Below are 23,702 nucleotides of genomic sequence, written 5' to 3'. Positions count from 1 at the left end.
TCTGAGGGAGGATATAAAGCAATTGAAACTCATATTTTGCTGATGGGAGTACAAATTGGTACAACTAATTTGGAAGACTATTAGCAGCATCTAAATCTAAATCAGCATCTATTATCATTGTACTAAATCTGAAAATAACGCATACCCTTTGGAGAAATTCTACTTTAGACATGAATACCTAGGTCCATCAAAAGACATGTACAAGAATATTCATAGCAACGACTGTGGACAGTTAAATAAGTTACGGCATATGTATATAACAGAATATTTTATAGCAATAAAAAGCAATTAATTATATGCAACAGCAAGGTGAACTTCACATACCAATTGTTGAGGAAAATAAGCCAGACAAAAAGTTTAAAAATAGGCAATTTACATTTTGATAAAGGTTGCATTAGTACTTACCTTTTGGGGAGGGGAAAAATGGGAGGGAACACTGGAGGGTCTTCTAGATTTCTGCATTTGTTCTGTATTTTGTTCTTCACATTTTTTCAAGCTGAATACTTTGTATATATGCACTTTGTGTAATTTAAAACGTAATTAACAATTAAAATATAACTAATGTTTTAAATATAAAGAACATAAACATGTACCTTTTTTAAGGTTTAGCTTTTAGTTTGTTTCTTTTTAATTTCTTTCTTTCTTGCATCTTTCAAGGAGATAAAGAGGGTGAGCTGAAGAAAATTGGAACTTGGAACAGACAAGAATGCAGAAAGTGAGAGAACACAGAAAAAATAGTAAAATGGGCAAGAGACAGCCTTTAAGCATATGGGTTGGTAGAAAAAACTGAGAAGAAATGAAGTAGGGATAGTTAGATTAATAACAATGTGCAAACCATGAAAAAAGGTATTTTTTGCACTCTACAAATGTGGCACTACACACTATTCTAATTTTCTGTGTAGTAACCAATTGACCAGGGCTTAGTAACAGTCCGTATTCTTAGGGGTTTGAATCCTGAAGTGATCTCATTTGGTATGCTGACTGTCCTTGTTTCATGTCCATCCTAGTTCTATGGGACGCCTTCTCCAAAATAAGCATACTGTAAAGGCTTATAGGTAACTTAAACTAAAAGAGGAAATTTATAATTAGTTTGAACAGTTTTAAAGAAAGTATCAGGCTAGATATTAGGACAATGCCAAAGTTCACTAACTAGCTTTTTGCAGGTTTAATAATGATATTGCTTTCCTTCCCATTATCAATCTATATTATATAGTTAAGTTGTTTTACTTCAAATGTCTCCAATCGACATTTCCTTTGTATGCATATACTGAAATGATATTTAATAAAAAAGAACATCTCCTGTGTGGAGTTTAAATTTCTCTTATTAAATATTTATATTTTCAAAATGTCTTTATTTAATTGAGTGAGGTGCTTGGTGCCATTTCAAAATAACCTCAGGTGGTAGGTGTAATGACATATCAAAGATTTGACCTTTAGCATTTTAGGATTCTATTTGTCTGCATTTTCTTCTGCATTCATTTAGTCTTAATTTATATGCTATTTCTCTGTATGACTTAATGAGTAGATGTATTCGTTATGAGATTCATTAGCCAAAAAAAATATATACACATGTATATATGAATACATTTTATTTCTGTGCAATCTGACTAGTGATTTTAAATTCATTTATATCTCAACTGTGACAAGTAGAAAATCAAGTAGAAAATGCTATGTAGAAGGCTGGTCAGTGTTTGCATAAACCTCATCCATTCTCATTAAGTGCTTGGCAGAATAGACCCTCGATCTCCTAAACCAATGCCCATTCTCTTCTCCTTTCAGCTTATTACATTCTTTTATTTGCCTAGAGATACTTTATTTTCCAGTTCTCTGCTATTCCTTTTAAAGAAAATTGAATGTAATATTTACACTGATATAATTAAATTAACATCTTGCAGCATCTTTTTGTATGCTTTGGTAGCATAATCATTTGTCTGGGTAGCTTTCAGCCTAGAAGCAGATAAATTATCAATTATAATGTTGTGACATAAAAATTATTTTCATTTGCTCATTTAAGTATTTATTGATTTTTAGAACTAGAGATTCTAAATGGAGGTTTTTGTTAAATAGATCATAGATCACTCAGTTTACATTACTTCTCTTTAAATTTTTTTTAATATTTTCTCAGTTTACACAAATCTTTATCTCAAGAAGAAAATCTGAAGGATCAGTTTAACTATACCCTTAGTACATATGAAGAAGCTTTAAAAAACAGAGAGAACATTGTTTCCATCACTCAACAACAAAATGAGGAACTGGCTACTCAGCTGCAACAAGCTCTGACAGAGCGAGCAAATATGGAATTACAACTTCAACATGCCACAGAGGCCTCCCAAGTGGCCAATGAAAAAGTTCAAAAGTAAGTTAAATGATCTTGTAATACTTCAAATACATGAAACAAAACACTTTCTTTTGGGAACTAAACAATATGTATTTATTGATCATGTTAATAGTTTAGAACAAAAGTAGAATTAACCTAGTGAACTTTTTTAGATTGGATACCATATGCCATATTTGGGGTCAAAAAAGTCATTTTCTTGGGAACCATTGTTACCACGTAGGGCAAACCATTTTTATTTAATAACTGATCATCAGTTCATGGAGGCCATACTATTTAAATCATTTCACAGTCACAAGTTAATAGGCAAAGTTATTAGCAAGGGGAGGAGGCAGTCAAGTTACCACCTGAACTAATTTAGCTTTACAATAATCCTGCTTGAGTTGAGATCATCTGTGACATTGCAACCTGAGACTTGTAGGTGCATAAAAACCAGTAGGGTGAAATTAATTTTCTTGTGTTGTTCTTCTGAAGTATTCAACACTGCTTTTCACAGTGCGTAATTGTATGTGTTTATTTTGAATGATCTTTGCATTTTTATTAAAATGTAAATAAAGCTGCATAATCTGTCAGTCCTTTTGACAGCCAGCAAAATGTTAACAAACAGCTTACCAGGCAAAGAAGTCACTTGTTAATTTAATGGACTTGAACATTGTAGCAGAATTTTCTGAGACACCTTTAATGTAATAGAACCACTGTAATAGAATACATAGAACACATGTAATAGAATATATTTTAACCTTCTTTATGTATTGTTAACAGCACTACAGCATTCACATATCTAGTCACCTTCAATTTCAAAGATATACCTTTTTCCTTAACAATTTTTATGTCAGTTTTACACTATGAAGCAGTGCTCACATCAAGGTTTCTTACTTCCCACTACTCTTATTTGAAAATGTCATCTTGACCATTTCCTCAATATCCCTGAAGTTATATTTTGATTAATAGCCAAAGTTATGTAAGTCAGTAGTTTTAAATTAGACCATTTTAAAACAGTTTAGAAATTGTGCATTTTAATCTTTATTAGCCATGTACCTTGAAACTTTTGATTTATGTAGGTATTATATATATTTGTAAGTTTAAAGATGGGGTTTATATTCAGTCAGAAACTATATGCAGTTATTCACAATGTATGTTAATATTCTAAGAACACTATGATGTATAGGTAGATCTCATTTCATTGTAAATCACAATCAGTAACTTTTGACAGGATCTGATTTGGCTCTGTTTGCTTAAAGTCTACAAATAAATACAAATTTCAAATTTTTCTTTATATATAATCCATTAATTTCTATACATGACCAAAATTCCCTAAAACAGTGGTTCCCACAGACCAATTCGATTTTCAAAAAATCTTTGGATGTGTTATCAACCTTTTATTTTTTAGATCTCATCAACTATCATCATCATTTCATTTAAAAAAACAATTTTTATACACCAAGAAGTAGAAATAATATCATCTCAGATAATGTTTTAAATTAAATAACTTTATTGAATGGCCAAGATAACCGAATAGGAACAGCTCTAGTCTGCAGCTCCCAGTGTTGATCGACACAGAAGATGGGTGATTTCTGTATTTCCACCTGAGATACCTGGTTCATCTCGTTGGGACTGGTTGGACAGTGCATGCAGCCCACCAAGGGCGAGCCAAAGCAGGGCAGGGTGTCGCCTCACCCGGGAAGCACAAGGTGTCGGGGGATTTCTTTTTCCTAGCCAAGGGAAGCCGTGACAGACTGTACCTGGAAAATCGGTACACTCCCACCCAAATACTGTGTTTTTCCCACAGTCTTACCAACCTGCAGACCAGGAGATTCTCTCTCATGCCTGGCTTGGTGGGTTCCACACCCATGGAGCATGGCTCACTGCTAGCATGGCAGTCTGAGATCCACCTGTGAGGCTGCAGCCTGGCAGGGGGAGGGGCGTCTGCCATTGCTGAGGCTTGAAGGTAAACAAAGTGGCTGGGCAGCTCAAACTGGGTGGAGCCCACCGCAGCTCAGCAAGGCCTACTGCCTCTATGGACTCCATCTCTGAGGGCAGGACATAGCTGAACAAAAGGCAGCAGACAACTTCTGCAGACTTAAACGTCCCTGTCTGACAGCTCTGAAGAGAGAAGTGCTTATCTCAGCATGGCATTTGAGCTCTGAGAACGGACAGACTGCCTCCTCAAGTGGGTCCCTGACACCCCTGTAGTCTAACTGGGAGACACCTCCCAGTAGGGGCCGACAGACACCTCATACAGGTGAGTGCCCCTCTAGGACGAAGCTTCCAGAGGAAGGATCAGGCAGCAATATTTGCTCTTCTGCAATATTTGCAGTTCTACAGCCTCTGCTGGTGATACCCAGGCAAACAGGGTTTGGGTGGACCTCCAGCAAACTACAACAGACCTGCAGCTGAGGGACCAGAGTGTTAGAATAAAAACTAACAAACAGAAAGGAATAGCATCAACATCAAGAAAAAGCACATCCACACCAAAACCTCATCTGTGGGTCACCAACATCAAAGACCAAAGGTAGATAAAACCACGAAGATGGGAAGAAACCAGAGCAGAAAATCTGAAAATTCTAAAAACCAGAGTACGTCTTCTGTGCCAAAGGCTCGCAGCTCCTCACCAGCAACGGAACAAAGCTGGATGGAGAATGACTTTGATGAGTTGGCAGCAGTAGGCTTCAGAAGGTCGGTAATAACAAAATTCTCTGAGCTAAAGGAGCATGTTCAAACCCATTACAAGGAAGCTAAAAACCTTGAAAAAAGGTTACATGAATGGCTAACTAGAATAAACAGTGTAGAGAAGACCTTAAATGACCTGATGGAGATGAAAACCATGGCAGGAGAACTTCATGATGCATGCACAAGCTTCAATAGGCGATGCAATCAAGTGCAAGAAAGGATATCAGTGATTGAAGATCAAATTAGTGAAATAAAGTGAGAAGACAAGATTAGAGGAAAGTAAAAAGAAACAAAGCCTCCAAGAAATATGGGATTACGTGAAAAGACCAAATCTTGATTGGTGTACCTGAAAGTGACGGGGAGAATGAAACCAAGTTGGAGAACACTCTTCAGGATATTATCCAGGAGAAATTCCCCCACCTAGCAAGGCAGGCCAACATTCAAATTCAGGAAATATACAGAACATCACAAAGATACTCCTTGAGAAGAGCAAACCCGTGAAACATAATTGTCAAATTCACCAAGGTTGAAATGAAGGAAAAAATGTTAAGGGTAGCCAGGAAGGTCGCGTTACCCAGAAAGGGAAGCTGACTAACAGTGGATTTCTCGGCAGAAACCCTACAAGCCAGAAGAGAGTAGGGGCCAATATTCAACATTCTTAAAGAAAAGAATTTTCAACCCAGAATTTCATATCCAGCCAAACTAAGCTCCATAAGTGCAGGAGAAATAAAATCCTTTACAGACAAGCAAATGTTGAGAGATTTTGTCACCACCAGGCCTGCCTTACAAGAGCTCCTGAAGGAAGCACTAAACATGGAAAGGAACAATTGGTACAAGACACTGCAAAAAACATGCCAAATTGTAAAGACCATCAATGCTAGGAAAAAACTGCATCAATTTACGGGCAAAATAACCAGCTAACATCATAATGACAGGATCAAATTCACACATAACAATATTAACCTTAAATGTAAATGGGCTAAATGCCCCAATTAAAAGACACAGACTGGCAAATTGGATAAAGAGTCAAGACCCATCAGTGTGCTGTATTCAGAAGACCCATCTCACATGCAGAGGCACAAATAGGCTCAAAATATAGGGATGGAGAAAGATCTACCAAGCAAATGGAAAACAAAAAAAGCAGGGTTTGCAGTCCTAGTCTCTGATAAAACAGACTTTAAACCAACAGAGATCAAAAGAGACAAAGAAGGCCGTTACATAATGGTAAAGGGATCACTTCAACAAGAAGAGCTAACTATCCTAAATATATATGCACCCAATACAGGAGCACCCAGATTCATAAAACAAGTCCATGGAGACCTACAAAGAGACTTAGACTCCCACACAATGATAATGGGAGACTTTAACACCCCACTGTCAATATTAGACAGATCAACGAGAGAGGAGGTTAACAAGATATCCAGGACTTGAACTCAGCTCAGCACCAAGCAGACCTAATAGACATCTACAGAACTCTCCACCCCAAATCAACAGAATATACTTTCTTCTCAGCACCACATCACACTTATTCTAAAATTGACCACATAATTGGAAGTAAAGCACTCCTCAGTAAATGTAAAAGAACAGAAATCACAAAATACTGTCTCTCAGACCACAGTGCAATCAAATTAGAACTCAGGATTAAGAAACTCACTCAAAACTGAACAACTACATGGAAACTGAACAATCAGCTCCTGAATGACTACTGGGTAAATAACGAAATGAAGGCAGAAATAAAGATGTTCTTTGAAACCAATGAGAACAAAGACACAACATACCAGAATCTCTGGGACACATTTAAAGCAGTGTTAAGAGGGAAATTTATAGCACTAAATGCCCACAAGAGAAAGCAAGAAAGATCTAAAATTGACACCCTACCATCACAATTAAAAGAACTGAGAAGCAAGAGCAAACAAATCCAAAAGCTAGCACAAGGTAAGAAATAACTAAGATCAGAGCAGAACTGAAGAAGATGGAGACACAAAAAACCCTTCAAAAAATCAATGAATCCAGGAGCTGGTTTTTTGGAAAGATCAACAAAATTGATAGACTGCTAGCCAGACTAATAAAGAAGAGAGAGAAGAATCAAATAGACGCAATAAAAAATGATAAAGGGGATATCACCACCGATCCCACAGAAATACAAACTACCGTCGAGAATACTATAAACACCTCTACGCAAATAAACTAGAAAATCTAGAAGAAATGGATAAATTCCTGGACACATACACCCTCCCAAGACTAACCCAGGAGGAAGTTGATCCTCTAAATAGACCAATAACAGGCTCTGAAATTGAGGCAATAATTAATAGCCTACCACCAAAAAAAGTCCAGAACCAGACAGATTCACAGCTGAATTCTACCAAAGGTACAAAGAGGAGCTGGTACCATCCCTTCTGAAACTATTCCAGTCAATAGAAAAAGGAGGAATCCTCCCTAACTCATTTCATGAGGCCAGCATCATCCTAATACCAAAGCCTGTCAGAGACACACACACACAAAAGATAATTTTAGACCAATATCCCTGGTGAACATCGCTGTGAAAATCCTCAATAAAATACTGGCAACCCAAATCCAGCAGCACATCAAAAAGCTTATCCACCATGATCAAGGGGGCTTCATCCCTGGGATGCAAGGCTGGTTCAACATACGCACATCAATAAACGTAATCCATCACATAAACAGAACCAATGACAAAAACCACATGATTATCTCATTAGAGGCAGAAAAGGCCTTTGACAAAATTCAACAGCCTTTATGCTAAAACCTTTATGCAATAAACTACATATTGATGGAACGTATCTCAAAATAATAAGAGCTATTTATGACAAACCCACAGCCAGTATCATACTGAATGGGCAAAAACTGGAAGCATTCCCTTTGAAGACCGGCACAAGACAAGGATGTTCTCTCTCACCACTCCTATTCAACGTAGTATTGGAAGTTCTGGCCAGGAATCAGGCAAGAGAAAGAAATAAAGGGTATTCAATTAAGAAAAGAGGAAGTCAAATTGTCCCTGTTTGCATATGACATGATTGTATATTTAGAAAACCGCATTGTCTCAGCCCAAAACCTCCTTAAGATGGTAAGCAACTTCAGCAAAGTCTCAGGATATAAAATCAATGTGCAAAAATCACAAGCATTCCTATACACCAATAACAGACAAACAGAGAGCCAAATCATGAGGGAATTCCCATTTACAATTGCTACAAAGAGAATAAAATACCTGTGAATCCAACTTACAGGGGATGTGAAGGACCCCTTCAAAGAGAGCTACAAACCACTGCTCAATGAAATAAATGAGGACACAGACAAATAGAAGTACATTCCATGCTCATGGACAGGAACAATCAATATCGTGAAAATGGCCATACTGCCTAAGGTAATTTATAGATTCAATGCCATCCCCATCAAGCTACCAATGACTTTCTTCACAGAATTGGAAAAAACTACTTTAAAGTTCATATGGAACCAAAAAAGAGCCCACATAGCCAAGACAATCCTAAGCAAAAACAACAAAGCTGGAGACATCATGCTACCTGACTTCAAACAATAATACTAGGCTACTATAACCCAAACAGGATGGTACTGGTACCAAAACAGAGATATAAATCAATGGAACAGAACAGAGCCCTCAGAAATAACACCACACATCTACAACCATCTGATCTTTGACAAACTCGAGAAAAACAAGCAATGGGGAAAGGATTCCCTATTTAATAAATGGTGCTGGGAAAACTGGCTAGCCATATGAAGAAAACTAAAACTGGATCCCTTCCTTACACCTTATACAAAAATTAATTCAAGATAAATTAAAAACTTAAATGTAAGACCTAAAACTATAAAAACTCTAGAAGAAAACCTAGGCAATACCATTCAGGACGTAGGCGTGGGCAAAGACTTCATGACTAAAACACCAAAAGCAATGGCAACAAAAACCAAAATTGACAAATGGGATCTAATTAAACTAAGGAGCTTCTGCACAGCAAAAGAAACTATCATCAGAGTGAACAGGCAACCTACAGAATGGGAGAAAATTTTTGCAATCTACCCATCTGACAATGGGCTAATATCCAGAATGTACATAATTTATTGGAACTTAAACAATTACAAGAAAAAAACAAACATCCCCATCAAAAAGTGGGCCAAGGATATGAACAGACACTTCTCAAAAGAAGATATTTATGCAGTCAACAGACATATGAAAAAATGCTCATCATCACTGGTCATCAGAGAAATGCAAATCAGAGCCACAATGAGATACCATCTCATGCCAGTTAGAATGGCGATCATTAAAAAGTCAATAAACAACAGATGCTGGAGAGGATGTGGAGAAATAGGAACGCTTTTACACTGCTGGTGGGAGTGTAAATTAGTTCAATCATGGTGGAAGACAGTGTGACGATTCCTCAAGGATCTAGAACTAGAAATACCATTTGACCCAGCCATCCCATTACTGGATATATACCCAAAGGATTATAAATCATTTTATGATAAAGACACATGCACACATATGCTTATTGTGGCACTATTCACAATAGGAAACACTTGGAACCACCCAAATGCCCATCAATGATAGACTGGATTAAGAAAATGTGGCACATATACACCATGGAATACTATGCAGCCATAAAAAAGAATGAGTTCATGTACTTTGCAGGGACATCAGTGAAGCTGGAAACCATCATTCTCAGCTAACTTTCACAAGGACAGAAAACCAAACACCACATGCTCTCATTTGTAGGTGTGAATCAAACTATGAGAACACTTGGACACAGGGTAGGGAACATCACACACCGGGGCCTCTCAGGGACTGGGGGTCTGGGGGAGGGATAGCATTAAGAGAAATACCTAATGTAAATGACGAGTTGATGAGTGCAGCAAACCAACATGGCACATGTATACCTATGTAGCAAACCTGCACATTGTGCACGTGTACCCTAGAACCTAAAGTATAATAAAAATTAATAAATAAAATAACTTTAACTCTGAAAAATTCACTGTCTCTTCCTTAGTTTTTGCATTTAACCATAGACAGATGAAAACTTTTTTATGGAATGGCACTAATCCATGGATCAGAGTTTAAGCACAACTATGTCATTAAAAGAATTAAATGTTAAATCCCTTTTTCTTCTGATTTCCAACAGTAAGAGCTAGATGAAGTATTATTGGGTTTTCCTTTTCATATTTGATCCACTGTATTTCATATTTAATTGCCATCAATTTGGCAAAATGTATCTTCATGAGGATATTAGCCTATTTTATTGAGTTTAAGAGAAATGTTATCCTTTTAAAGGAAGCCAACTTATAAGACTTCGTAAGATGGTATTCATAGTCTCCTTAAAAATCTGAAATCATTATTATTAGCAAATGTTTTAGAAAGTTCTTTGAAAATATTTCAGTATTCCAGGGAATTTAAAATTTAAACTAAAGGAATTTCTTCACGATCAAATTTTTCTTCACAATGAAATTTCTTAAATAACTGTCCCCTTTTCCCTTCACAATCAAATTTCTTGAATAACTGATCTATATTCACCATCTCTAATTTTTCAATTCCCATTTACTCCTCTGCTACTCAGTACAGTATGTCTAGTTTGTATACTGAAATTGTTCTTCTTAAGATCACCAGTAATTTTCTAACTACTACATTCAATGGCTCATTTTAAACAATATTTTTATTATACAATGAACGTATGTTTATGGTGAAAATAAATAAAGACCTTCATGTATCTTCAGCAATATAGCATAGTGGTTTAAAATCTCAAGCTTTGAATTCAGAATGTATAGGTATGTGAACCTGGATATAAAATACTATGCTAATGTGGACAATAATGCTTCTATCTCATAACGTTGCCATGACAATTTGATGACCTAATACATGTAATGCTTTTAGAAGAATATGTGTTACGTAATTCCTCCTTCTCTTGGCATTTCACTCCACACTGTACTATCTCATTCCTCAGAAGGTCTCTGCCTTTTCAGGACTAAATGCCTTTGTGTATATTGGTTCCTGTGCTCATGTAATATTATTTTAGGATTTTTTTTAAGGTTAGCAAGCATCCAATCACAAATGCAGTCAACTTTTAGAATATTTATCCTACTTGAACTCTCATCATTTAGTACTGTTCATCATTCCTTCCTGAAGCCTTTTGTTTTCTTAGATTCTGTAGCACCATTTTTTTCTACCTTTATGACTTCTCTGACTGTTCCTACTCCATTTGTTTCGGGGATTACATCTCCCAGCTATCCGAACATAATGGTTGCTTAAAGATTTTATTTTTCTTGTACCTCTACACAATTCCCGGGAATGTCATCTATTTCCTTAAGCTTCAACTACTACTTATTAGCCAAATAACTTCCAAATACTTATCTTAGTACTCACCTCTCCCCTGAGATCCAGTCTCATGTTTCCAAAACTCTTTACTCTTCACTCCTCACTCCCCTGAAAGTAAAGTCCTGCCCATTCTCCTGTATTTCCTGCCTCCCCTGACAATTCTGAGAGTTTTATATATATATATATTATATGTATGCATGAGTGTGTGTATATATATATATATATGTACACACACACATACACACACACAGACTCAAAGAGTGGTATGTATATATCACTCTTTGAAGTGTCAGGGGAGTCACCATAGTGTCATACAGGGTTCTTAGCATAGAGCAAACATACTTCCCACAAACTCAGCTGCTTCATCTGTTTGCAGGATGAATTATAGAACAGGATAGATGACTCTGGGTGCTGGCAAGAGGAACAGAGCACGTTTCTACAGTTTCTCAATTTTAGAAAAAGCCTATATATATGTAGATATATAGTACAGATACATATATACATACACATTATAGTTTATATGTGTATATACACATATTGTTTATATATGTGCATGTACATATGTATATATACTTATATGTGATATATATGTATCATGTTTATGTACGTTTATACACATGTGTATCACATGCACATGTGATACACATACATGTATGTGTGTATATACATGTATGTATATCTATATACTTATGTATAAACTATATATGTATGTGTATATACATATGTAAACTATGTATATGTACATATATGTAGGCATTTTTAAAATTAAGAAACTGTAGAAATGCCCTGTTCCTCTTCCCAGCACCCACAGTCATTGATCATGTTTTGTAATTCAACCTGAAAACTATATATATATATGCATACATACATAGTTTATAGACACACATACATAGTTTATATATGTATATATACACATGTAGTCTATATAGTCTATTCATCTTTGTATAGTCTATATACATATAGACTATATGTATGTGTAAATAAATGAACTATACATATGTCTATATTATATATAAAGCTTATATATACACACATCTATAAGCTACATGTATATAGACATAGATATAGACTGTATATATATATGGTTTATATATATACACATACATATACGTGTATGTGTATATATATAGTTTTGTTTTGGTTTTGGGGGTTTTTATGAGGCAGGGTCTTCCTCTGTTGCCCAGACTGGAGTACAGTGGCACAATCATGGCTCACTGCAGCCTCAGCCTCCCCAGGAGCTGGGACTACAGGCATGCGTCACCACGCCTGGCCAATATTTTTGGTGTTTTTTTTGTTTTGTTTTGTTTTTGGTAGAGATGAGGTTTCATCATGTTGCCAAGGCTGATCTCAAACTCCTGGGTTGGAGCAATCTGCCCGCCTCAGCCTCCCAAAGTACTGGGATTACAGGTGTGAGACACTGCACCAGGCATAGGTGGTATTTTTTTAATATCTATTTTCTACCTACTGCACTCTCTTCCAGATTTCCTAAGACATTGACTGTGTTCTATTCATCTTTGTTTCCCCATCTCTTCTAAAAACTCATGCAGATACCTGCTGTAAAGTAAGTACTCTGTAAATCGATGAACAAATCAACTATAACAATTTAATAGTTTGAGAGAATAACAGATTAAAGTAAAAGCAGGTCAAGTTAGAGATACACAGGAAAATTTCAGATATACTCCCCTCTGCTTTAGGCCCATGACAAATACTTTTTCTCCCAACCCAGAGCCCAGAGTTTACTAGTTTCATAGAAAAGCATGACTTCTATGGCTGTTCCTTCCCTCCCTCCCCTCACTGCCACTACCACACCTTTCACTCTCCGAGGAGCTGGCAGTGCTTACTTCCTGTTGATCAGATTTTAACCACGCACTTCCATCAAATTTAATTACATTTAGAAGACCTGAAATCTTTGGTAGTAGTAGAGACTATCTACTATTGCTATTCATAGAATTATAAATTTATTTTCTTTCAGAGTCATAAAAATTTTTAATATTTTCTGAAATATTTCAGCCTATAGGAGTATTCCTAGAAAGACAAGTTGTACAGGATTACCATCCATAAGCTAGCCAGTATAGGCATATCATCACTTACAGGGAAAAAGTCAGTGCATGCCATACCTCATCACCAAAAAATATCTTCTTGGCCCACCTGTCATAAAGCCTAATCTTTTATCAGTGGAAATTCATTCTCTTTTCTTTATGTACTTTTATTGGAAAATGTGTATGTTTGTGGATGAATAGCCCATTGTGATTTAGCTTTTAGATTGCTGGTACTGAATGTGCTTGGTTTTGGACAGAGGGGTTATGTCGAGGTAAAGGGAACTAAAGAGCAGCTAAGAGCACAGAAACTTGGTAGGAAAAACTTCTCTTAATAGTTTTGTCAAAGACTATCCCTAATCTCCATTTATTAAAGAGAAAACTGACACATCAGTCCATTAAGAGATGTTTTTATTATTCATGAGAGATTTAAAACTTTGTGATTCTTTATGCTATAGTTTCGTTTCCATCTACAAGTATGCTTGCTTCTTGTGGCCTGGAACAAGTTCCAAAGGACTTTTAAAAATACATTTTGCTATACTTAGCATACCTAAGCTCCACATAGTTACTTAAAGTAAAAGTAATTACAACCAGGCTTATAAGGTTAGAACTCTTAAAGATCTGGGTTTTACACTGAAATAACTTTTGTCATATGTCATTTTTACTGTGGGCCAGATTTACAGTGATATGATTCAAATTCCCTCATAAACTATATGAAGAGTTATATACTGTAACTATATAATGAATAGATGAGACAAAGAGATATGGAAAAAATTGTAAACTTTTAAACAGATTTGTAAGAAAAGATGTATCAACTCAAGAACTTTCATACTTTCCATAATTTTCTAAAAAGAAAAAATCCATTATTTAAAATTTACAGGAGTTCTGCTCGTCTTAAATTTTTATAACATAATTATAACATCAAAGATCAGGTTAAAACATTTCAATTTATAGGTTTTGTGAAGTTGTAGATTGTCTTTTGAAATATAGGGCACCCTATATCTTTTGAGCACTATTGACCGAACACACACACACACACACACACACACACACAGCTATTTAAAGTCTTTTCTGCTATTTGACCAAATACTGATTTCTGTAAAGAAATTGGTGTTACAAAGAAATTGTGAATTCTCAGCCTGGTTTTCCTGCTGAAGAGTAAGAACCGTCTGTAGTTCTCTTCGAAGTGTCAAGGGAGTCACCATAGTGTCACACAAGGGTTCTTAGCATAGAGCAAACATGCTTTCCACAAACTCAGCTGCTTAATCTGTTTGTAGGTTGAATTATGAAACAGGATAGATGACTGTGGGTGCTGGGAAGAGGAACAGAGCATTTCTAAAGTTTCTCAGTTGAAAAAAAAAAAAAGCCTGCTATTTTCATCAATAGATTTTACTAGATTTTTTACTTTTGTTGCTGGCTCCAGAATCCGATTTTAACCATAGTGAAAAATAATTATGCTAAAAAATGAAAGGCCTCAGTGAATTTTTTTAATAATTTCATTGTCTTTTCATTAAAATTATTCTAATTCTTGTCAACTTTACATGTGATATTTTTCCTATAAATTCTTTGTTGGACTGTAAGTGTCAAGGCAAAATTAGACATATCCGAACAATATAAGTACTTGTTGATTGAATCAAAGAATAAGTTTCATAATTCCTCAACTCAGCAGAAGGTATAAATCAATATTTTATATAATGTTGAACGTTAGCTTTGATTTATTAATACTATTAATAAGTGGGAGGAGACGTAAAACTTCTAGAAATTGCTCTTTAAAATATTTTCTTGTGTTTGAAATTTAAAAGCTGTGAAATATATGTACTTCAGCAAGTAATAAGTCAAATAGTTATTTGTAATAGTTTATCAACAAATGCCCTCCCTAATTAGCTTTGGAAGGCACCTTCTAAATCTAATTAGAGATAGCTTTATTGTCATCTATATGTGGAAGATGGACTCAGATGGCTCCTAAACAGTCATCATAAGATGTACAACATCTAAACATGCTTAACTTTTATTCTTTGACATGTGATATGCTTTTAAAGAATTTAATATTCTGAATTTGTGAATCATAAAAGTTAAATTATCTGATTACATATTTAACTTGTGAAATATGTCATCTCATACTCTCTTAAACAAGCATTTCATTAAAATTATCACCAATTCCATTAGATGCTTGTAGAGTGGATCACCTTTCCCATCCATCTATGTATAAAGTAGGTTTCTTTAGAGCTGATTTTATTATACACATAGATATACCTACAATGTTTGACAAATACATAATTATATTCATTTATTTATAAAAACTAAAGAATTTGGGCTTATATCTTAACTATGGGGAATGTCTCATGTTAGTATGAAGAAGAAACATAGTTTTAATTATCTGGCTAACTCCTTTGTGCCAGGGAAGGATTAATGTAGGATTATTAGGATTGGCGCCTAACCCAGAATATAAGAATTCCAATGGAGTGCAAAGTGAAGGATCCAGGCTAAAGAAGAAAAAGGGCTCTTTAAACCTAGACTCTGTATTTTCCCTAATAAGATAGATCCTTTTTGTAACTAACCTTATGGAATGAATGAAAATGAGCATAAAAGTAGGAATCAAAATTTTAAATTACAACATGGCTTTTTGCATTTAATGTACTTCTTCATTTCAGAGGCTGTCTTCCAGTGATTAGAACTAGAGCTGAGCTACTATATGTTTCTGCATACTCAGATAGATAAAACATGTTTCAGATGAACACAATAGAGAGGAATGGAAGAAAAAGAACAAAAGACTAAATATGAGATACCATACTGTTTCAGTTTAAATACAAGAGTTTTGGCTTTTGGTTTTTATTAATGCCAGTACTACAGTGATTTTAAAAGTAAAAGACCAGAATTTTTATTATTTTAGGGAAATTATAGAATCCACTTACGATGATCATGTACATTTTAACTAAAATTTGATAGGGAAAAATACCACATTTTTTATACCTTAGATTCACTTACATGTGATTTTCACATAACTATTTTACATGAAATATGAGTTCCTTAGAGGGATATATGATCTAACAGGTATGCTTTTCCTTGCTTCTGTTCTTAGCTGCAGTCAAAAGCTTTCTAATTTTTTATCACTTGACAGGCTACATAGCTCCTGGGTACTTCTGTGAAGTTAGGAGTACTCAACTACCTTACCTGAGATTCATTGAAGAATTGATAAAAATAAGATGTATAAAGTGATTTGAATTCCCTAGGAAAAGGTTACTAAATGACACTAATTGGTAGTGTACTTTAAAATATTTTTATAGTAAAGGTGAAAAGAAAGGTGTAGAAGTTAGATTTTTAGAAGTTTTGGTCATTCCTGCAAAAACATTGCTCAGTCTCATTAGACTTGATGTAACATATCGTTTAACTTGATACTTTATATAACTCACTCAAAACTTTCCCCTTTGTTGTCTCTATTATTAAACACACAGATTAGATATAATGTATCTACTGGTTAATATAGAAAATATACACTTTTTTTTTTTTTTTTTGAGACGGAGTTTCGCTCTTGTTGCCCAGGCTGGAGTACAATGGCGCGATCTTGGCTCACAGCAACCTCTGCCTCCCGAGTTCAAGCGATTCTCCTGCCTCAGCCTCCCCAGCAGCTGGGATTACAGGCGTGTGCTACCATGCCTGGCTAATTTTGTATTTTTAGTAGAGACGGGGTTTCTCCATGTTGGTCAGGTATACTCATCTAAAATCTGATTTCACAGTTGTGCAGCTATCCTAAATAGACACATAGGTATACTAGGTATAGCTTTTATTCCCAAAATATAATTGGGAGAAACTCAATTGAACCCAAGAGCATGTAGAAATACAAATTTCACTTGGATTCTAAGATTCCGTAATTGGTTATTTATCCCTACTGGGTCAGGGATTTGCCGATGTCCATATTTGCCCATTGGTAAATTTACAGAATGAAGAATCCTTTGCTTGTTTCAGTGTAACTTTGTCTGATGGCGAAATCATAAACATTGTCCATAGATTAACTTTATTCTTGATCATTTACATTTAAGGAGAAAAAACTTTCCATAACAATATTGAATATAGTTACAGCTGAAGCATATCTTCTTTCTTCCTTCAGTATTATACATTCTTGAACAACTCAACAGAGGCACTTTTCACTTCTTAACCTAAATATAATGAAAAAAAAAAGCTATACTATTGTAGACTACTTTAGCAGGTCTTTCTATAGGAAGACTGACCAAAAGCGACAAAAAAAAAGATTCTACAAATTTCATGTAAATGATATTTTGGAACCTACTAATCTAATTTTAATTTTTTTAGTTGCTGTGGCATTTATACAATACAAACTAATAGTTCTTGGAACGTCATCATCTTTTTAGTTTTTCCTTTGCCTCATACAACAGTATACTGTGTATATGTAAAATCATATGTTATATCTCTTTCTGTTACCGTGTGCCATATAACAAGCTATATAATGGTAAAAATAACATAAAACATTTTTAGTATCTTGAAAAATCTTTCTTAAGTTAAACTAATCTGCCTTCTTAGCTAAGTTATGTGTATTTCACATAACGTCCAAGAAGTTCTCTAGTACTGACTTTCAGAGGGCCTAAATCTTTCCCAGAATGATGGGAGTAGCACAGTTCAAGAACAAGAATGAATCTCTGTATAATCACACCACAATGTGAGGTGACCCTAAGACAGAGAACTGATCAGATACACATATGGGTTTTAGGAAGACTTTCTGATGCTCTTTTTTAACACAGCTGTGAGAAGAATGTGGCTAAGACCCAGTAGTCATTCTTGAGTAGAGCTGGTAAAGGAAACCATGAGGAGAAGAGAATTTAACACATGGGTGTAAGAGAGTCTGGCTTCATTGATGCGATCTGAGGGGAATGCCTAATGACTGGAAGAATCAAACTTGGCAATGAAAACACAAAGCTCTTTTCATCAATTCAAACGCAGACTCTAAAGCTGCAGATGGTCACCTCCAGCCTTGTCTATTCAGTGTGGGGTTTTATAAAATGGCACTTTGGTGAATACTAATAGATCAAAACAAAGATTTAATAACGTAAAGATGTGGTGTTCATTTTTAAATGAGTATACAGGTCAGTGTCTCAGAAAAGGATGAAAAGAGTACCTTTTATATGTGGGTCTAAAGTCTTTTTGTTTTTTCAACCTCAAAAATAAATGGCATCTTTAATATACAGATTGTGTTTTATGGAGTACAGTTTACATTATGAAACAGAGGCCAAAATTAGAGTTTATATTTATGCTCAATGATTTCATTTCTTCTGATTTGAGGACTCTCAGTTTATATTTGTTAATGTCATTCTTTAATATTTTATTGAAGTATACTTGATAGGATAAATATATGTTGCCATTCTCAAGGATGAATCAATCTAATTAAAATTTAGTTCAAACATTTTATTCTCAGAATAGAACTTTTTCTCTCACCTTTTCACAGAATGCAAGGAGACATTCTTTAGTACAAAGGAAGACTTTGAACTTTAATTCAGTCCTGAAATTAAATGTTGGCTACTTTTTACTTTATTTGCTATGACTTTAGAAATGTACAGCAATTGCTTATGTATTAAAAGATAATTCATTGTGTTTAAGCTGTTACTTATTTTATATTACTAAGTCTTTCTTTAAATTGAAATATGCTGTATTTTTTTAGAATAAACCATATTACACTTGGTTAGCACTTTGTAGTTCATAAAATATTTAAGCTAAACCAAACAAATGAAGCTTTATTATCCAAAATAAACTTAAAATACAAGCTCAAATAACTCAATAATTGCGTTCTTGTTTCTGCCATTTATGAGGTAAATATAATGATTAGGTCTGCATTCCTAATACTTTTATCTAGAAAGTTACACTAACATATAGAAAATTAAGACACTAAAATTCAAAGTTAAAGGGGAGGCAACTTAGTATCGAGTAAAAATGTTAGTGAACTAACAGGACCCTCAACTGTCAGTAACTAGGTATGTACAGATCATTAAATTTGCTCTCAGTGTTCTCATCTGGAAGATATACTTGCTCTAATCTAGTTCAAAACATGGCTATAAGGATCAAATGAAATGCGTGTGCATAAAAGTGCTTTGAAAAGTATAATGTGCTCTGTAAACATAAGCGGTTTAATACCTTCAACTTACATATTTTTAATTAAAACATTATGATCACCTGTTTGGAAACAGAAAGGGAGAAAAATTATATTGTAGCCTCAGAAACTATATAAGAACCATGTAACTTTTGAAAGGGATTCTTTACATAGATCTTGAAATGGAAGTAAAGAGGGTTCTGTGCATTCTCATACATTACTGGTGAGAACGTGAAATGGTAAAACTCCTATGGAGGAGAATTTGGCAATGTCTAACAATAGTACATATGCCTTTGCCCTTTGACCAAGGGAGAATCACTTCTAGGACTCTATCCTGAATGTAAACCTCCATGCGTATGAAGCAACATAAGAGTTACAGTATTGTTTTTAATAGCAAATAAAAATAACCCAAACAGGAGAGTAGTTAAATGATGGTACGTGCACATAGTGTAATACAATGCAGCTGTAAAAAAGAATAAGGACGATATCTATAAACTGATATTGAGTGATTTCCAGGACAGATTGCTAACTGAAAAAAAATCAAGTGCTTCTCATGTACTGCCTTTTGTGTGAGAAATAAGAATAAAAGGAACAGGAAAGATCAGCCAGAAACTAAAATGATTACCTTTGGAAGTATATGGGAAAGAGATACAGGCAAAGATGGGAGTGCAACTTTTCTGAGTGTGCCCTTTTGTATAGTTTTGACTTTTGAGCCATGTAAATCTTTTACATATTTAGAAATTGAAATCAAATTAAAAAGATAAAAAGAAAGCCTTAAAAGTGACTATAAATAGAAATAAACATACCTAACTGTATAGCAAATTGATAAGATACAGAAAAGTATCTTTTGATCATCATACTTTGACTATACATCCTTAGTGGCATATATTCTAAGAACAGAAATACAAGCAAAGAAATTTTAAAGTTTACTGTGTTAACAGTTATTAGCCCTACTGGTATTAACATTTTGAAATGATTTTATGTATATTGTTGGATTGAGCAAATAAAGAAATAAATGTTATTAGGAACCAAGATTTCCACCATAAAATAAATGGAATTAGGAAATAGAAACTGTAATGTTAAATTTGAATTAGAAATATCAAAATAAATCTCATGATTTTATTTTATTTATTAATTTTTTTGAGACAGAGTCTTACTCTGGAGTGCAGTGGCGGGATCTCGGCTCACCGCAACTTCCACCTCCCGGGTTCAAGTGATTCTTCTGCCTCAGCTTTCTGAGTAGCTGGGATAACAGGCACACATCAACACACCCAGTTCATTTTTGTATTTTTTAGTAGAGATGAGTTTTTGCCGTGTTGGCCAGGCTGGTCTTGAACTCCTGGCTTCAAGTGTTCCGTTTACCTTGGCCCCCGAAAATGCTGGGATTACAGGCATGAGCCACCGCACCTGGCATGATTTTAAATATACACATATTTTTCTTAGCTCTATCCACTGAAAAGGGCTTAAAAGCAATGCACACTTCTAGCATCCAGATTTTAGTTTCTAAGTACCATTTCCCATTAAAAAGTACCAAGCTTCTAGGTCTGGGTCAGGGAAAATACAGAGTAATCTGGGATGTCTTCTTGTGCCAAGAAACAAGCAAATGCTCAAAGATTTAATGGGGGTTATATAGAAAGGACACATAAACCATCGTGAAAAGGTTCCCACTGACCAAATTTGGGATGACTTGTGAATCAAAAAATAAACTCTATTTGATTACAAAATATTGAAATTTTACATCTTAGAGTCTACAAACGTACTCAAAAACAAGAGATGAAGGATAAAGCGGAAACAGCCTTTTGTACAGAATAATGTCAGTTAATAAATGTAGAGAGAATGATACAATTAGAAAATCAGTACCTTGTAACTTGCAGTATAATTAATTCAAGCAAAGACCATGAATCAGCTATAAAATTAGTTAAAAGAAGCAACCTTGGTACTAGAATCAATCAGTCTAAATAGTTTGAGAGACATTACTTAGTATAACCAAGGGGTTTAGAGCTTAGAAATCAGGGTGGGTTTAGACATAGGGATTTAGGATAGCAACTGCCTTAGAACAATAATTTAGGGATTTATTATTAAAATTTACTTTGGGTATTTTTCTCACTCATGTATTCTGTGCTTATGTAAGTGATGGCAGATAGACCTAAACCACTCAACACTTTATCAGAATTCATCTTTTAAAGAAACCACGAGGTAAAGAAGTTTTGCTTTAGAGACTGTCAGTGTTAGACTAGGTACTGATCCTTTCCTTATTTAAAATTTTGGTATTTTTCTCATGAAGTTTTTGTTTTGTGATTTCAAAACTATTTTTATTAACATATTACTCGTCTTGATTACTTTTTTTTACATCCTTTTAAATTTTAACCTGAGATGAGTGCCTCATTCACCTCACTCTAGTTCTAGCCTTGAATACCCTATAAAAGATGAAAAAGACACTGTTACAGGGGGAAAAAAAGACTGTTACAGGGGAACAAAAGACACTCCTAGTTTAGTCTCTTTAAAAATAGTAATAATGATAATGTTAACTTGCTAAGTTATCCTGACTTGTATGATTTCTATTGAATGGTATTTTATGTTTAGAAATGATAGTGATATCGTAGACTTGAACAATTGTGGTTCTTCCACCTTGTGGAATTTGGCCAGGTTTTTAATTATATGATGTCCATAAACCTTACCACTGTCTAAATTTTTATATCTCAATTCATGTTTGGAACCTGCACCACTTTTATCAACTGTTACTTTATCTTTATTTCAATCATCTTTTATACTCTATATAGATCAATCATCATATCTATCAACAGGGGCCTGATTGCCTTCTAGACCTTAAATGTTGATCTAAATATGAGAATATATGGTTTTTATGAATCATGGTTAAATCAGGTAGGGAAAATGACTGTGACGATGCCAGCTTAATAAGTTGAATATTACTTTTACTTTGTAGGCCCATGGCTTAGTCTAAAATTTGAAGTTGCATTGATATATTATCTCTGCTAGTCTCCCAAAGGATGTTGCCTGTCTTTTGAATTAAACTTGAGTAAGGTTGATTTGTATTCCCTGTTAATCAAAATTTGAAATGTTGACATTAGAAAATTTCATTCAGTGCTAATTATATATGACTTTTATGAAAGTTAGGAAGGAACGAATCCTACATTTTAAAGTTTAGTATCTGCCTAAAGCCCTATGAAAACAACAGTGAGTAGCTTAATAAGCCATCTTAATAAGATACCTTAATAAAACTAACCAGTTATTCTAGCTTGCTGCATTTCATTGGCAGTATAAAAATCAGTGACTCACTTCCTCCATCATTAATTGAAACTTTTCTGGGTTTAAAATGATCAAAACCCTTAGCAATGTTAAAGCAACATTTCTGAACCTTTCTTGCCTCTTGAATCTCTTCAATATATATTCTCTAGGTAGTGTTTTAAACATATTTTTTGCATTGGTATAAGATAAAGAAGTTAACTTACATTGATTGTTTTATAACTTTTATTTAAAACAATCTTTAATACTTATAATATGTAATATCACATGATGTTTAACTTCAGCTATATAAGAAAAATCACAATTTGTTATATTTTTTAATGAAATATTAAGTTGGGTTTAGGGACTGAATATAAATAAGAAAGTAGATTAAAATTTAATAACATATTATGACATTAAATAACTGCTTGTGAGATGATATTTGGAATTCTTAACACTTTACTTTTTTTTTTTTTTTTTTTTAAGACGGAGTGTCGCTCTGTCACCCAGGCTGAAATGCAATGGCAAGATCTTGGCTCACTGTGACCTCCACCTCCCAGGTTCAAGTGATTCTCCTGCCTCAGCCTTCAGAGTAGCTGGGATTACAGACACCCGCCACCACGCCTGGCTAAGTTTTGTATTTTTAGTAGAGACGAGGTTTCACCATGTTGGCCTGGCTGGTCTGGAACTCCTGACCTCAGGTGATCCACCCGCCTCAGTCTCCCAAAGTGCTGGGATTATAGGTGTGAGCCACGGTGCCCAGCCACATTTTACTTTTAAAATAAAACAATAGAGCCTCTATTTTCTAGAATATTTTCACAAATAGCACATTGTGGGTGTTTTGGCCTTTATGCCAGCATATGAAAAACTAAATTGAGTATTATTATTCTAATTTGTTCTCTCTTTAACTTCATTTTTTAAGAAGCAGCTACATAATAGGTAATGTGAGTAGTGTGATCAAATGAACACAATTTATAGATCTCGTGAAGA

At 34.7% G+C, this 23,702-nt stretch overlaps 1 protein-coding gene across 27 annotated transcripts in view; it reads left to right on the top strand.

The window, feature by feature from the left end:
• The window catches only part of MIPOL1 (mirror-image polydactyly 1), a 363,261-nt gene that overhangs the window by 313,407 nt on the left and 26,152 nt on the right, over positions 1 to 23,702 (top strand). For 17 of the 27 annotated variants that reach the window (XM_019039995.4, XM_055360789.2, XM_055360776.2 and 14 more), the window contains one exon: positions 2,126 to 2,356. The exons of 9 other annotated variants lie outside the window; for them this stretch is intronic. In XM_019039995.4, coding sequence (XP_018895540.4) covers positions 2,126 to 2,356 — 231 coding nt within the window. Of the gene's footprint in view, positions 1 to 657; positions 716 to 2,125; positions 2,357 to 23,702 lie in introns of those variants that run through there. One more of the 27 variants, XR_002008607.4, reaches the window with a different exon arrangement.

This window comes from Gorilla gorilla, chromosome 15 (assembly GCF_029281585.2).
Source record: "Gorilla gorilla gorilla isolate KB3781 chromosome 15, NHGRI_mGorGor1-v2.1_pri, whole genome shotgun sequence".
NCBI lineage: Eukaryota > Metazoa > Chordata > Mammalia > Primates > Hominidae > Gorilla > Gorilla gorilla.
Note: the sequence above shows the minus strand (reverse complement) of the source record. Positions and strands in the feature narration are given on the sequence as shown.